This window comes from Oryctolagus cuniculus, chromosome 7 (assembly GCF_051225735.1).
Source record: "Oryctolagus cuniculus isolate XC-2025 breed Fujian yellow rabbit chromosome 7, ASM5122573v1, whole genome shotgun sequence".
In the NCBI taxonomy this organism is placed as follows: domain Eukaryota; kingdom Metazoa; phylum Chordata; class Mammalia; order Lagomorpha; family Leporidae; genus Oryctolagus; species Oryctolagus cuniculus.
This window is the reverse complement of record NC_142873.1, coordinates 138496475-138511027: the sequence shown is the minus strand read 5'-3', so window position 1 is coordinate 138511027 and position 14553 is coordinate 138496475. Positions and strand designations below refer to the sequence as shown.

At 51.2% G+C, this 14553-nt stretch overlaps 1 protein-coding gene across 6 annotated transcripts in view; it reads right to left on the bottom strand.

The window, feature by feature from the left end:
- DLGAP3 (DLG associated protein 3) overlaps positions 1–14553 on the bottom strand; it is a 68987-nt gene that overhangs the window by 8717 nt on the left and 45717 nt on the right. For all 6 annotated transcript variants that reach the window (XM_070078782.2, XM_089301045.1, XM_070078783.2 and 3 more), the window contains 3 exons: positions 13484–13697; positions 12947–13260; positions 12520–12605 (listed from right to left, as the gene is read on the bottom strand). In XM_070078782.2, coding sequence (XP_069934883.1) covers positions 12520–12605; positions 12947–13260; positions 13484–13697 — 614 coding nt within the window. The remainder of the gene's footprint in view (positions 1–12519; positions 12606–12946; positions 13261–13483; positions 13698–14553) is intronic.

The window sequence follows — 14553 nt, the reverse complement described above, 5'->3', positions numbered from 1 at the left end:
CCCTGCACTCGCGACATTTTCTCCCCGAGCCTTTGCACAGGGATGCAGAGGCCTCCTCCCCTCGCGATCTTCAAGGTGACAATGACTGAATTCCTGATGGCGCTGGAAATCATCGCGGCTAGCACTGCCTTCACGGGAGGTGTCGCTACTGTACCTCCCTTGGGGATAACACACGCGCCTCGGCAGAGACTGGATCATCCCAAGAGACACGGTGTCCAAGGAACGCTCAGTCTCCAGAAACTGTCAGAAGTTCTGCCAGCAGTGTTTGGCAGCAGGCTGCCAGGGGGCGGGGGACGAGGAGGAGGAAGGGCAGGGACATTTCAGCAAGGCACAGCCACTGCATGGGTGTCTGTAGAAGGCAGCGAGGAGTTTAGACACACAGCCAAGCAGGAGTCTTTGAGGCCACCGCCCCAGCCAAGGTGGGAGATCCGGGAGGAGCCCTCTTCAGCCAGGAACCATCCCTGAGCCAAAGGCTGAGGAAGGGAGGCAGAGCTGACACCTGGTCGGCCGATCTCTCCTGCAATATACCTTCCTGAGCACGGAGGCTCCCCTCCCACAGCTCAGGGGCTCACGCTGCCAGCACACACCCCTTCCAAGGCCCCAAAGCCAAAAACAAGCACAATGCTAAGAAGGAGTTAGGCGGGGCTTCCTACACAGCCCACCAGGAGGCCCTGGGTAGGCACGAGTGACATAAGCAAAGTTGTCGGATAAAATATCAGATTCCCAGTTCAACCTGAGTTTCAGATAAATAGCAGGTATTTTTTGAAGTATGTCCCGCATAGTGCATGGGACATCTTGTGCTAACATTTACTCATTATGTATCTCATAATCCAATTTAACTGGGCATCCTGGTGGTTTTTTTTGGTTTTTTTTTTTTTTTTTTTTTTTTTTTGCAGGTTTTGGTGGAGGCTTTGTTTCTATTTTTGCTAAATCTAGGATTTAACATAAGGTCTTAGTGGGAGGGAAGATACAGGAGGATAGCCCTGGTTAGAGAGAGCTGGAGGCAGAAATCACATTTTCTATGACTTCAAAGTGCCCCAGGAACAGCCTTCTAATATTTAGCAAGGATATTTGATGTACTCCTTTATCTTGGCCCAGGGTGAGGAGGCCTTCAGACAGGGCTGGCCTCTATTTCCTAACCACGCCCCCGCCCACCCCTGGGCCTTAGCACATGCTGTTCCTTCTACCTGGAACACTTATCTTTCATTTTCATTTAGTGACTTTTTGCTCATCCTTCCAATCCCCACCCAAATGGCTCTTCCCTAGGAAAGCCGTGCCTGACAGACTGGATTAAAGCCCCCTGCTAGACAGACTTACAGCACACATAGTCCTCCTTGGTAGCATACCGGTCACAGCCGTAACTCCATGTTACTTAGCAGATTCTGGGACTCAGTGGTGGGGACACTTCACAAGGGTGGGGGCTCTGCCTGCTGCTGCTTCTCTTTGCAGCCTGAGACCCAGCCCCAAACTTGACAAACAGAGAGTCCAGTCCATCGCTGTGGACAGATGAATCTCGGTTGGGGGTGCACAGAGGCCAGAGCTCAAGGGGGTACCATCCCCAGCCCTGTGCACTTCATCCTAAGCTACGTTATCACTGCTGATGGACACTGGGAAGGACCCCCAGGGGTAAGGGGCAGTGAGTCCAAACTCCTCCCCCAAAGAAGTCAGCAGGGAACACTCTGAAAGGCAGCAATTTTTAAAACCAAAGAACAGAGGCGAGAAGTGGATACTGGGCTGAGAGAGACAGAAGTAAGGACGAGAGAGTCCAAGGGAATGGTGTGGCCGTGGGTAGGGGGCCAGCCTGGCCGTCTGCCCAGCAAGGCTGCTGGGATGCATGGCTCGCTTTTATGTGCCAGTTGGGGCATGGTGTGTGGTGAGTCAGACTTAAAGTGCCAGGGACATAAGGGACAGCAAGGGCTGTGCAGGTGCATAACTAAGGATGCCTTCAGCAGACAAGCCTGGCCAGAGAGATGGGCCAGATCCCCCCCTCCCCACCTGTCACTCCCTCTGAGTTCCCGTTGTGATCACCTGTCCCAGGCACTTGGGTTCTGCAGACACTCGCTCAGCCCGCCCCACCAAGACCTCGCTGAGACCTTACACGCGAGCACGGAAGACCGCATGCTCTGCCCGCCCCTGCCCTTCCCCGACCTTCACTTCCGAATGCCCCTCAAGCAGGTCCATGGCTCTCTGTATCTGCTGCTATCAGCTCAGGGCAGACAACTGATCAATACGGTAGACGGAATCAACTCAGGAGGCTCCCACCCACGCCCCAAGCACACAGACATGCTGGATGGAATAGAAGCCGGAAGTGTTTGAGCTGCAACACGAGAAGGAGAAATCTTCGGATACCAGAAACAAAAGAGAAATGCAAAACCCGAGCAGTGAGAGGGCGTCGGAGCCAAGTGAGCCGCAGGAACGTAGGGCCAGACATATGTTAGAGGCTGGAGGCGAAGGCGGCAGGCAGGCAGGAGAGACCCCAGGCCTGCGCACCGTGGGGAGCTGGAAGGAGACCCCGTGCATTCAGCTGGCAGCCAAGACGGTCTGCTACACTAACAAACTTGGACCAGAAGCACGTGTGCCAGGGATACAGGAATGTGGCCTGGAGGTAGGATGCTGGGCAGTCAGAATGCTCAGGCTGCTTTCTGTGTGGGTGTGGGCCCAGGTGAGCACTACCAGTGAGGCACAGGTTGTACCCCAAGCTGAGACACTGCCTGGAAAACCAGGCTCAAGGACTGGTGTTGTGGCGTAGCTGGTAAAGCTGCCGCCTGCAACACCAGCATCTCCTATGTCAACGGTTCAAGTCCTGGCTGCTCCGTTTCTTTTTCTTTTCTTTTCTTTTCTTTTCTTTTCTTTTCTTTTCTTTTCTTTTCTTTTCTTTTCTTTTCTTTTTTCTTTTCTCTTTTCTTTTCTTTTCTTTTCTAAGATTTATTTATTTATTTGAAAGTCAGAGTTACACAGAGAGAGGAGAGGCAGAGAGAGAAAGAGAGAGAAGTCTTCCATCCACTGGTTCACTCCCCAATTGGCTGCAACGGCCAGAGCTGCGCTGATCCGAAGCCAGGAGTCAGGGGCTTCTTCTGGGTCTCCCATGTGGGTGCAGAGGCCCAAGGCCTTGGGCCATCTTCTACTGCTTTCCCAGGCCATAGCAGAGAGCTGGATCAGAAGTGGAGCAGACGGGACTCAAATCAGCGCCCATATGGGATGCTGGCATTGCAGGCCAGGGTGTTAACCTGCTGCGCCACAGCACCAGTTCCAAGCTGCTCCATTTCACATGCATCTCCCTGCTAATGTGCCTGGGAAAGCAGCAAAAGATGGTCCAATTGCTCGTACCCCTGCACCCACGTGGTTAGAGTCGGAAGAAGCTCCTGGCTTCTGGCTTCAGATCAGCCCAGGCCCAGCCTTTGCAGCCATCTGGGGAGTGAGCCAGTGTGGATAGAAGACTTTTCTCTGTCTCTCTCTCTCTCTCTCATTCCCTTTCTGTAACTCTGCCTTTTAAATAAATAAAATAAATTAAAGACAAAATAAAAAATGGGCCAAAGCTCAAGCCGTGCTGCAGCATCAAGGAAACGGAGGCCATGAGGGAGGAGTGGGCAGGAGCCAACAAGAGCAAACACACAAATTGCTAAGACGCCCTTGTAAATCTAAACTATTAAACCACAAAGGATTTCACAGCAACTGATTTAGCAGAGCCTTTCCAGGAGGTATAATCACAATACCAGATATCTATAACATGGAGGAGGGGTGGGCATTTGTCCTCCTGGTTAAGCCATTGCTTAACCCACGTTAGAGGGCCTGGGGTCCAGTCCCAGCTCCGCTCCTGATTCCAGCTTCCTGCTGCTGCACACCCCGGGACGCAGCAGGTGATGGCTCAAGTAGTAGGGCTCCTGCCACCTAAGTGGGAGACTGCATGGAGTTTCCAGTTCTTGGTTTCAGCTTGGCCCAGTCTTGGCTGTTGTAGGCATTTGGGGAGTAAATGAGTGGGTGGAAGATCCTGCTCTCTCTCTGCACTTTTCAAAAAATAATAATAAAAAAATTCAAAGATTTATTCATTTATTTTAAAGGCATAGGCATAGGCAGAGAGAGAGATAGAGAGAGAGAGATAGAGAATCTTTCACCCAGTGGTTCACTCCCCAAAGGGCCACAACAGCAAGGGCTGAGCCCACCTGAAGCCAGGAGCTCCTTCCAGGTCTTCCATGTGGGTGCAGGGCCCAAGCACTTGGGCCATCTTCCACTGCTTTCCCAGGCATATTAGAGAGCTGGATCAGAAGTGGAGCAGCCAGGGGGCCTCGAACTGGCACCCATATGGGATGCTGGCACTGCAGGCAACAGCTTTACCCACTATGCCAGAGAGACAGCCCCCCAAAAGTAAAATTTTTAAAAAATTTAATATATATAACAAATGGAATGTTCCAAGGCTCATGTTTTGTACTTATAGAAATACTAACTTTAGGCTTTATTAGAAAAATATTAACTATATCTTGTTACGTTTTTAGGAGAAATCACTTCTGAAATGTAAACTTCCTTTTTTTTTAAAAGCCAGACTGAATTTATTCAGAGAAAATAAATTTGCAGAGGTGGGTGACCAACTGCCAGCGTGCACATTGATGGAACATGTGGCAAAAGGCCATAAACTTCCAAAACACTGAAGTGAAAAAGAGAAGTAAAGTGAAAAAGAGAAGTAAAGTAAGTTTGATCAGTTCAACAGAAGACAAAGGAAAAGCGGTCAAATAGAAAAATTCTAAAGAGATCAGAGAAATACAAATAAATAATCAAAATACATAAATGGGTAAAATATGTCTACTAAACTTTGGCTACCTATCATTTAGAAGCATCAGACCTACATAAAGATACAGGAAGACTGAAAATAAAGGGATAGGGCTGGCACTGTGGCATAGTGGGTTAAGCTGATGCCTGAAATGCCAGCATCCCATACGGGCACCACTTTGTGTCCCAGCTGCTCCACTTCCCAACCAGTTCCCTGCTAATGGCCTGGGAAAGCGGTGAAAAATGGTCCAAGTGCTTGGGCCCCTGCTCCTGTGTGGGAGACCAGGAAGAAGCTCCTGGCTCCTGGCTTTGTCCTGGCCCAGCCCTGGCTGTTGTGGCCATTTGGGGAGTGAACCAGCAGATGGAAGACCTCTCTCTCTCTCTCTCTCTCTCTCTCTCTCATACACACACACACTCTCTCCCTCTCACTCTCGCTCCCCCCAACTCTGATGTTCAATTCAAATAAATTAACATTTTTTAAAAAGAAAAAAAGGCCAGCGCCACAGCTCACTAGCCTAATCCTCCACCTGTGGCGTCGGCACACCAGGTTCTAGTCCCAGTTGGGGTGCTGGATTCTGTCCCAGTTGCTCCTCTTCCAGTCCAGCTCTCTGCTATGGCCTGGGAAGGCAGTGGAGGATGGCCCAAGTGCTTGGGCCCTGCACCCGCCTGGGAGGCCAGGAGGAAGCACCTGGCTCCTGGCTTCAAATCGGCACAGCGCCGGCCGCGGCGGCCATTGGAGGGTGAACCAAAAGAAAAGGAAGACCTTTCTCTCTGTTTCTCTCTCTCACTGTCTAACTCTGCCTGTCAAAAATAAAATAAAATAAAAGGATGGGAAAAGACAATAGAAAAGTTACTGAAAGGAAGCAGCCAGAGCAATGCAATTAGGCAAAAGAGACTACAAGGCAAAAACCATCAGTAAGACTGAAAAGTCACCTATTGAATGACAAAAGAGAAGATATAACAACTATAAGCTTGGATGCTTCAGAACAGCACTGTCAAACTAGGGTAAAAAATAACAACATAACCAGGCAAATGGCACACCCACAACCATCCTCTCTCAGATGGAGGAAGCCTCAACAAAATCTAAGGAACAGAACACATTCTGTGACCATATGTAGCGACTTTGGAGATCAATAACGAGGACTGGCCATACAGCAGGTGAGATGATACTTGGGGTGCTGGCATCTCATACTGCAGGACCTGGATTCAAATCTCAGCTCGGCTCCAGATTCCAGATTCCTGCTTATGTGCCTGGGAGAGCAGCGGAAGATGGGCCAAGTGCTTGGGCCCCTGTACTCACATGGGAGACCCGGATGAAGGCCCTGGCTCCTGGCTTTGGCCTGGCCCAGCCCCTGTTGTTGCAGCCATTTGGAGAGTGAACCAGTAGGTGTAAGATTCTCTCTCTAATTCTGCCTTTCAAATAAATCAATAAATTTTTAAAACTTTTAAAAAATTTTTTAAAAAGAAAAAGAAATTACCATGAAAGTTACAAACTATTTATAACTGCACAATGAAAACACTACATCTCAAAACCTGTGAGAGGCAGCTAGCGCAATACTGCTGGAAGGAAACTGACAGCCCTAAAAGCACATGTCAGAAAATAAGAACTATTGAAAGCTGGTGTCAATTCAAGAGGTTGAAAAAAGATAAACATGGTAGAAGCAAAAAAAAAAAAAACATGAAAGTTGCAGAAGAAAGGAAATATTAAAGATTGCCCACCAAAACAAAAAACTAGTGTTTTAAAAGACTAATAAAATATAATTTTTAAAGTTAGTTTTTAAGAGGCTAATAAGGCGGCCGGCGCCGCGGCTCACTAGGCTAATCCTCCGCCTAGCGGTGCCGGCACACCGGGTTCTAGTCCCGGTCGGGGCACCGGATTCTGTCCCGGTGGCCCCTCTTCCAGGCCAGCCCTCTGCTGTGGCCAGGGAGTGCAGTGGAGGATGGCCCAGGTGCTTGGGCCCTGCACCCCATGGGAGACCAGGAAAAGCACCTGGCTCCTGGCTCCTGGCTCCTGCCATCGGATCAGCGCGGTGCGCCGGCCGCAGCGCAGCGGCCATTGGAGGGTGAACCAATGGCAAAGGAAGACCCTTCTCTCTGTCTCTCTCACTGTCCACTCTGCCTGTCAAAAAAAAAAAAAAAAAAAAAAAAGAGGCTAATAAGGCATAATTTTAAAAATCTGTTTAAACACTAACATACAAATTTCAGGCAAGGTTGATCATGAAAGAGAGGTAAGATATAAATCCATGGTATTAGGAATGAAACAGGTGATATAACCTAGAGATAAAAAAAGTACATAATTACAATACTACTATGAGAAAGAATATTTTGTGCCCAAACTTTTGAAGACTGTCAACTTTTGTCAAATGAAATGGTTGGTTTTTAGAAAAAAAATCCCCAAAATTGACTCCAGAAAAAATAAGGGGTTAGTGCTGTGGCGTAGTGAGTAAAGCCGCCGCCTGCAGCACCAGCATCCTATGTAGGCACTGGTTCAAGTCCCAGCTGTTCCTCTTCCGATCCAGCTCCCTGCTAATGCTGCTGGAAAAGCAGTGGAGTTTGGCTCAAGTGCTTGTGTGCCCCTACACCCATGTGGGAGACCCAGAAGAAGCTCCTAGCTCTGGCTTCAGATTGGCTCAGCTTCAGCCATTGCGGCCACCTGGGGAGTGATCTAGCAGATGGAAGACCTCTCGCTGTCTCTCCATATCTGTAACTCTACCTTCAAATAAATAAATAAACCTTAAAAAAAAAGAAAAAAAATAAGACCAGAATGGATCAATAACTGCCAAAGAAACCAAGGTTGGAGTTTTAAAAGTTTGTCCTATTCCTAAAAAGCATCAAGGCCTGATAGTTTTAGAGGTTTCCAAACCTCAAGCAGTAAATAATTCCTACTTTATACAAGTTGTTCCATAGAATAGAAACACAGAGAAAGCTACTAAATCCATTTTAGGAGTTTAGCATAACCTTAATACCTGAGCAGAATAATGGCAACAAAAATAAAATTGTAGGTTGGAATTACTTATGACCATAAATATAAAAATGTTAGAGTGATAACTAATCAAAAACCTAGCACTATACATAAAAATAAAATATAGCGGGGCCGGCGCTGTGGCGCAGTGGGTTAATACCCTGGCCTGAAGCACCGGCATTCCATATGGGCGCCAGTTCAAGACCCGGCTGCTCCACTTCCGATCCAGCTCTCTGCTGTGGCCTGGGAAAGCAGTGGAAGATGGCCCAACACCTTGGGTCCCTGCACCTGCGCGGAAGACTGGGAAGAAGCTTTCCTGGCTCCTGGCTTTGGATCGGCACAGCTCCAGCTCCAGCATTGCAGCCAATTGGGGAGCGAACCATCAGATGGAAGACTCTCCCTCTCTCTCTCCCTCTCTCTCTTTCTCTCTCATGTGTGTGTGTAACTCTGACTTGCAAAAAATTAAATAAATCTTTAAAAAATAAAATAAAATATAGCAAGACTGGGACAAAAGCTGCTGGAGCCCCACATAGCCCTCCTCATCTCCATCTGTAGCCACAAGAACCCCGAGTGCAACCACCGTCCATTGTGCCTTGCGCATGGCATCCACCGCCTCCTTGGGAGCTAGGTGCCTCCAGGGGATCAGACTCCAGTCTGCCGTGGGTGACAAGTGTTGCGTGGAACTTTCCGGAAGTGATTTTTTGTTTGTTTTTGTTTGTTTGTTTGTTTTTGTTTTTATTTTTTGACAGGCAGAGTGGACAGTGAGAGAGAGAGACAGAGAGAAAGGTCTTCCTTTGCCGTTGGTTCACCCTCCAATGGCCGCCATGGCTGGTGCGCTGCAGCCGGCGCACCGCGCTGATCCGATGGCAGGAGCCAGGTACTTATCCTGGTCTCCTATGGGGTGCAGGGCCCAAGTACTTGGGCCATCCTCCACTGCACTCCCTGGCCACAGCAGAGAGCTGGCCTGGAAGAGGGGCAACCGGGACAGAATCCGGCGCCCCGACCGGGACTAGAACCCGGTGTGCCGGCGCCGCAAGGTGGAAGATTAGCCTAGTGAGCCATGGCGCCGGCCTGGAAGTGATGTTTTAAAGAGAAAGAATGCCTCCTTCTCCTCCCCACTGCTCAGAAGGCAGACAGGGAGGTGGCACTTGAACTTCAGCTCCTTGCCTCTGCAGTGATATACAAAGGATAGAAGAACAGCACAATAGAAGGCACCAGGCCCTGACACAGCAGTTCCTACCGCCAGGCTGGCTTTTTTCTCTTCTTCATTTTATTTGAAAGGCACAGAGACACAAATGGAGATTTTCCGTCTGCTCGTTCACCCCCACCAAATGCCCACAAGAGCTAGGGCTGAGCCAGGCTGGACCCAGGAGCCAGGAACTCAGTCTGGGTCTTCATGTGGGTGGCAGGGACTCACTGCTGCCTCCCAGGGTGTGCATTAGCAGGAAGCTGGACGGGAAGAGGAAACAGAACTCAAATGCAGTCACTCTGAAATAGGATGCAGGTGGCCCAAGTGGCATCCTAACCACTGTGCCAAGTGACCACCCTGATTTTTTTTTTAAGTGAGAGGGAAATAGAAGAAACACTTGCTTAAAATACTATTGGGGACTGGCACCGTGGCATAGCGGGCAAAGCTGCTGCCTGCAATGCTGGCATCCTGTATGGGTGCCAGTTTGAGTCCCAGCTGCTCCACTTCCAATCCATCTCTCTGCTGTGACCTGGGAAAGCAGTAGAAGATGGCCCAAGTCCTTGGGCCCCTGTACCCATGTGGGAGACAGAAGAAGCTCCAGGCTCCTGGCTTCAGATTGGCGCAGCTCTGGCCATTGGGGCCAATTGGGGAGTGAACTAGCGGATGAAGACCTCTCTCTCTCTGCCTCTCCTTCTCTCTCTCTTTAACTCTGATTTTCAAATAAATAAATAAATATTTTTAAAAAGACGTCTCTCTCTCTCTCTCTCTCTGCCTCTCCTTCTCTCTCTCTTTAACTCTGATTTTCAAATAAATAAATAAATATTTTAAAAAAGACCTCTCTCTCTCTCTCTCTCTCTCTCTCTGCCTCTCCTTCTCTCTCTAACTCTGATTTTCAAATAAATAAATAAATATTTTAAAAAAGACGTCTCTCTCTCTCTCTCTCTCTCTCTCTGCCTCTCCTTCTCTCTCTTTTTAACTTTGATTTTCAAATAAATAAATAAATCTTTAAAAAAAGAAGATACTATTGAGGCCCTATTACTCACAACCAAATTCAATCCAACTGACAATGATATCAAGCAGGGTTTATCCCAAGAATGAAAGAACGGGTCGATGTGTACAAGTCACATTATATATGGAGGGAGAACCATCTATGATCATCTGAGTAAAATTCCGAGAAAGCATTGCATAAAGTTCCACTCACACTTTCTGCTTAAACAATAAAAATCAGAACTCCTAGCCACCAGGGAAGTACTTAGCCTTTAACAAACAGTACCTGTTGGAATGTGCAGCCAACATGGCCTTGAGAAGCAGAGGCGCTGAAGTCAGGAATGGGAGCAGCAGGCTGCTTTTCCGAAGGGAACTAGAAGTCCTGCTCAACGCATTATTCTAAGAAGAACCCCACAATGCAGATGCAAAAGAAATGTCCTCAAGTGCAGAAAAATAGCCGACAACATGGAAAACCCCCCGTGATTCTCAGATAACCAGTGAGACCTAATAGGAGAGAGCAGCAAGGCTGCTGTCTATAAAACCAACACACAAAACCCAATAATGTTCCCATGTTCCAGCAGTGCCCGCTTATAAAATGCAATAGAGTAAGAAGTCCCCAGTCACCGTCACCACCACAGAACACTGCCATCCCTCTGGATCACAGAGGTCCCTCATTGCCACCGTCGCCTTCCTCGCATTCATTCTCCACTCAGCAGCTACCGCCTTTCATAAACATCAAACAGAGCACGTCACGTTTAGCCCTTTACTCACTACTCATTACTTCTAGTGCTTTATCCACGGCCCCTGGGACTCTCCCTTCCAGCCCTGCCCCGCCCACCCCACACTAGCAGCGAGGACCTTCTTCCAGCTCCCGACATGCAGCCCTCTCTCCTGCCCCAGCAGCTCCACATCCGCTATTCCCCAATCATCACCTGAGCGTTCCTAGTCAACGCTCAAGTGCCCGCTTAATCTAAGTAAGAGCCCTTCTCCCTCATCTCCTCTGTTTTTCTTTCACAGCCCTGCATTAATGTGCAATAAAATCCCACTACGTATTAGATCGTGATGTGTAATCCTATTTTTTTTTTACATGGGGATTATTTATTCATTGCCTCCATGTCCCTCTAGACTGGAACTTCGAGGAGGGAAAGAGTCCTTTCTTTGATGTCTCCTCACTCACTGAACACAGGGCGCAGGAACTGTCATAGAACAAGGGCTTAAGGAGTGTTTGCTGAATGAGTGGATCAATGGCTGAATGGCAGTTTGCTGACTTAGCGGGAGTCTTGGCTGGAATGCTGCCTGCACTCTCCCCGGGATGCAGGCTTGTTGGGAGGGTCCTTCTGCACGAGGGCTCAGAACCTTCTCAAGGGAGTGGCTGGGGACACATGGGCTTGGTTTAGGGCCCACAGGGCAGCATGAGAGTCCAAGGGCAGGCAGCACAGAGATGTAGCCACCCAGGACGCTGGCCCCTCTCTCAAGAATTCAAGTCTTGGATTTCTGCAAAGTGAGCTGGCAGTCCATTGCTACTTCTGTGCGATCCCAGTGGCCTACTTAGAGTCTGGGAGACAGCAGCTTTAGGAGCGATGGGGACAACTCAGGCTGCTTTTTGCCAGCCCTGATGGGGGCTTCTACATCCTCAGGAGGTTGCAAAACTTCAGGAAGCTAAAGCAGGAGTGCAGCAAAATGGTGAACCCCACAGGAACCCCAAAATGACTAGATTAGGGACACACATGAGACATCCATGGGGTACCCTGGAAGAGCTGGGAGAATTCGCAGGGAGGCCCAACAGCAGCAACTGGGGACAGCGCTGCAAGGGACTGCGACCAGGACATTGGCTTGCTTTCTCCTGTGGGCATGGCCTGGGCAGCTCCCATCACCAGGAAACCCTCCCAGCCACCACCACCCTGCCCCCCACCTCCCGTTTCCCAGACGGCAGACCCAGGGCCACCAGCCTGACACACACACCGCAGCCCAGAGGGCTAGGGGGCTGACGCAGCACTGCCCCTAGGCCATGAGACAAAGTGTATCCCCAACAGCAGAGAGGACTCTGCCCTCCGGAGCTCGCGGTGCGAATTCTTCAGCTGGAAATGAAGGGAGCAATGTTTCTGAGGCCACCTAATGTCAGAAGAGTGGCTGCCGGTAATTCTGCTGTCTCGAGTACGCCACAGACTCAGGCATATAATAGGTACCCCCGACTGGGTAAATGCTGGTGGGAGCCAAGTGAGGAGGAGTGTTATATCTGCCAGGGGCTGGGGAGAGGCAATCTTCCTGTTTGTTTCTTCTTGAGCTCACATACTTGTTCGCCACAGGACGTAAGGAGGCCTTGGCTGAACCCTGTTATCCCCAGGAAAGGACAATCGCTGGAGGCCTGCTTGGCACCTAGCTGCTACCTCTCCTTACCTCTCCCTTCCTCCCCCGAGGCACGGTCTGCCGTCATGGGTGCAAGACCCCGTCAACAACTCTATGCACAACATTTGCAGCTGCCCTGACTCCCCCAGTAAAAAGGCCTGGCCCCCAAACTCCGGGAAGACAGCACGCACATGGAGACGGGATGGTATGCAATCCTCTCTCCTCTCCACGCCCACAGCGGAAGCCAGCCCAGGACGCCCTCACTGCCACCTACCGCTTGTCTTCTTCCACCTGCACACCGATGGAGTGGAACTCTCTTCGGCTCCTGTTTTCCGTGTCCGAATCTGAGATAGTCTCCACCTGGTGGCCAGTGGAGAGGAGTCAGTGGCTGGGGCTAGTCAAGGGGCACAAGCCCTTCCCAGGGAGAATGGCCAGCAGCAGGTTGAACCCCAAGCCACTCAGCAAATCTTGCAGAAGCAATCTGCCCCAGACAAGAGAAGAGACCAGGGGCATCAAGGTGGTAACCCCTGGGCACTGCTCTGCACTGGCCGACTGGAGACATCCTGTCCATGACCAGGCACGGGGCCCACCTGCAGCCGGGACAAGCCAACAACAAAATGGTCTGCACACCCAGAAGACCCCGTAGGCCCCCTCGACCCATCCTCAACCTGCCAGGGCCTTGCCTGAGTTCCTGTTCTTACCTGCACCCCAATGGACGGCCGCCACTTTCGCTGCCGCGCCAGGCTCCGCAGCTCCTCCCTGCCAGGGATGGTCTTGATGATGAGCGTGGGGGGCTTGGGGCTGGCCCGGGGTGGCACCGGCGCCAACTCGAGGGTGCGCGCGCCCATGGCAGGGCCGTCCAGCCCGTCGGCGGAGCTGCAGCGCCGGGCAGGGCCCTCGGCCGCGGTGAAGCTCTCGTGGGCGGAGTCGGTGCTGCTCTGGGCGGTGATGGAGATGCGGGGCGGGGCCTGGCTTCCCAGCGGGATGGGGGGCGGGGCCTTTCTGAAGTTGAAGGCTGCGGCGACCGAACGCAGAAAGCGCGGGTGAGAAACGCGGCCCACGCCAGAAACGCTCGTGCGGTCGCACGGGGCCCGGCAGCCACGCAGACAACACGTGAGGCTGCGTCCCTGGCTCAGGGGTGCGTTCCCCACCGTCCCACCCGGAGAAGCCACCGGGGTGCGATCCGCCCGAGGGCCCGGCCAGAGGCAGAGCGCGCGGGCGCGGGCGTGCATACTCACAGGAGCCGGGCCTCCCTGAGACAGAGGCAGGGGCAGCGAGGAGGGGCAGGCAGTCGTCATCTTGGGAACAGCCGGCTTGGATGGCCCGGAGGTAGCTGTGGCTCCGCATGCGGAAGCAGCCGGGCAGGTCCAGGGCGTCCACGGCCTGGGACTCGAGCTCACCGAACACGGAACCGCACACGGCCTCCAGCTGCTGGTTCAGCTCCTCGCTGAGCTGGGGGTGGGTGGGGGGTGGGGAACGGTTAGTGAGGGGGCTGCGAGGGGCTGGGGGTCACCGTGCCGTGTGCCTTGCGTTAGGAAAACATCTGGCCAGTGGTGGCTGTACCCCTGCGTGCCGCTTTTTCTGTATTTGGACCAAAAGAAACCCACATTCTGCAAAGGCACTTGGAGGGGGGGCGCCCTGTGCTGCTCCCCAGGCCTGCTTTGCGGCCCCTTCTTCCTCTAATTACCCCCATCTCCATCCCACCTCTGCCCGATGGCCACATTTTCCCTCCCAGCGCCTCACCTGTCTCTTCCCACATGCACCAGCTAGGGACTGCAAGAACACGTATTATATTACTCATCATCACTACAATACCGAGCGGGGCAGCCTATGGCGATAGAGAGCAAGAGGCAGGATGGAATTCAGATGATGGAGCAAAGATGATCCACCTCGAAGTGTCCCAGCCTTCCCTCACTTTCTGCCCACTAACGAGGGCTCCAGCGTGGCCGGCTGCAGCCTGCCCTGGCCTCACTCTCTTGAGGTGCACCCAGCCATTCCTGGATGATGTTCTTGTTTTGTTTTTTTGACGTTGTGTGATACAGAATCCATGGTATTAAGAAAAAAAAGAAAGAAAAGGCAAGAAAAAGCAAAAGAAAAATGTTGTTCGTGGAGCCGTGCCATGCACCACCGCACTAAGATTTAATATACCATATTTAAATATAAATATGGCAGCTTGGTTCACAGCGCCTAAGAAAACGGAGGGCAAAGGGAAAGCAAAGGTAGGACAAGGTGGTGCGAGGGCCGAGGGCTGCATCCAGAACACAGGTGAGAAAGACGTGAAAAGTGCCCAAGATGGGTGCATGTTTAA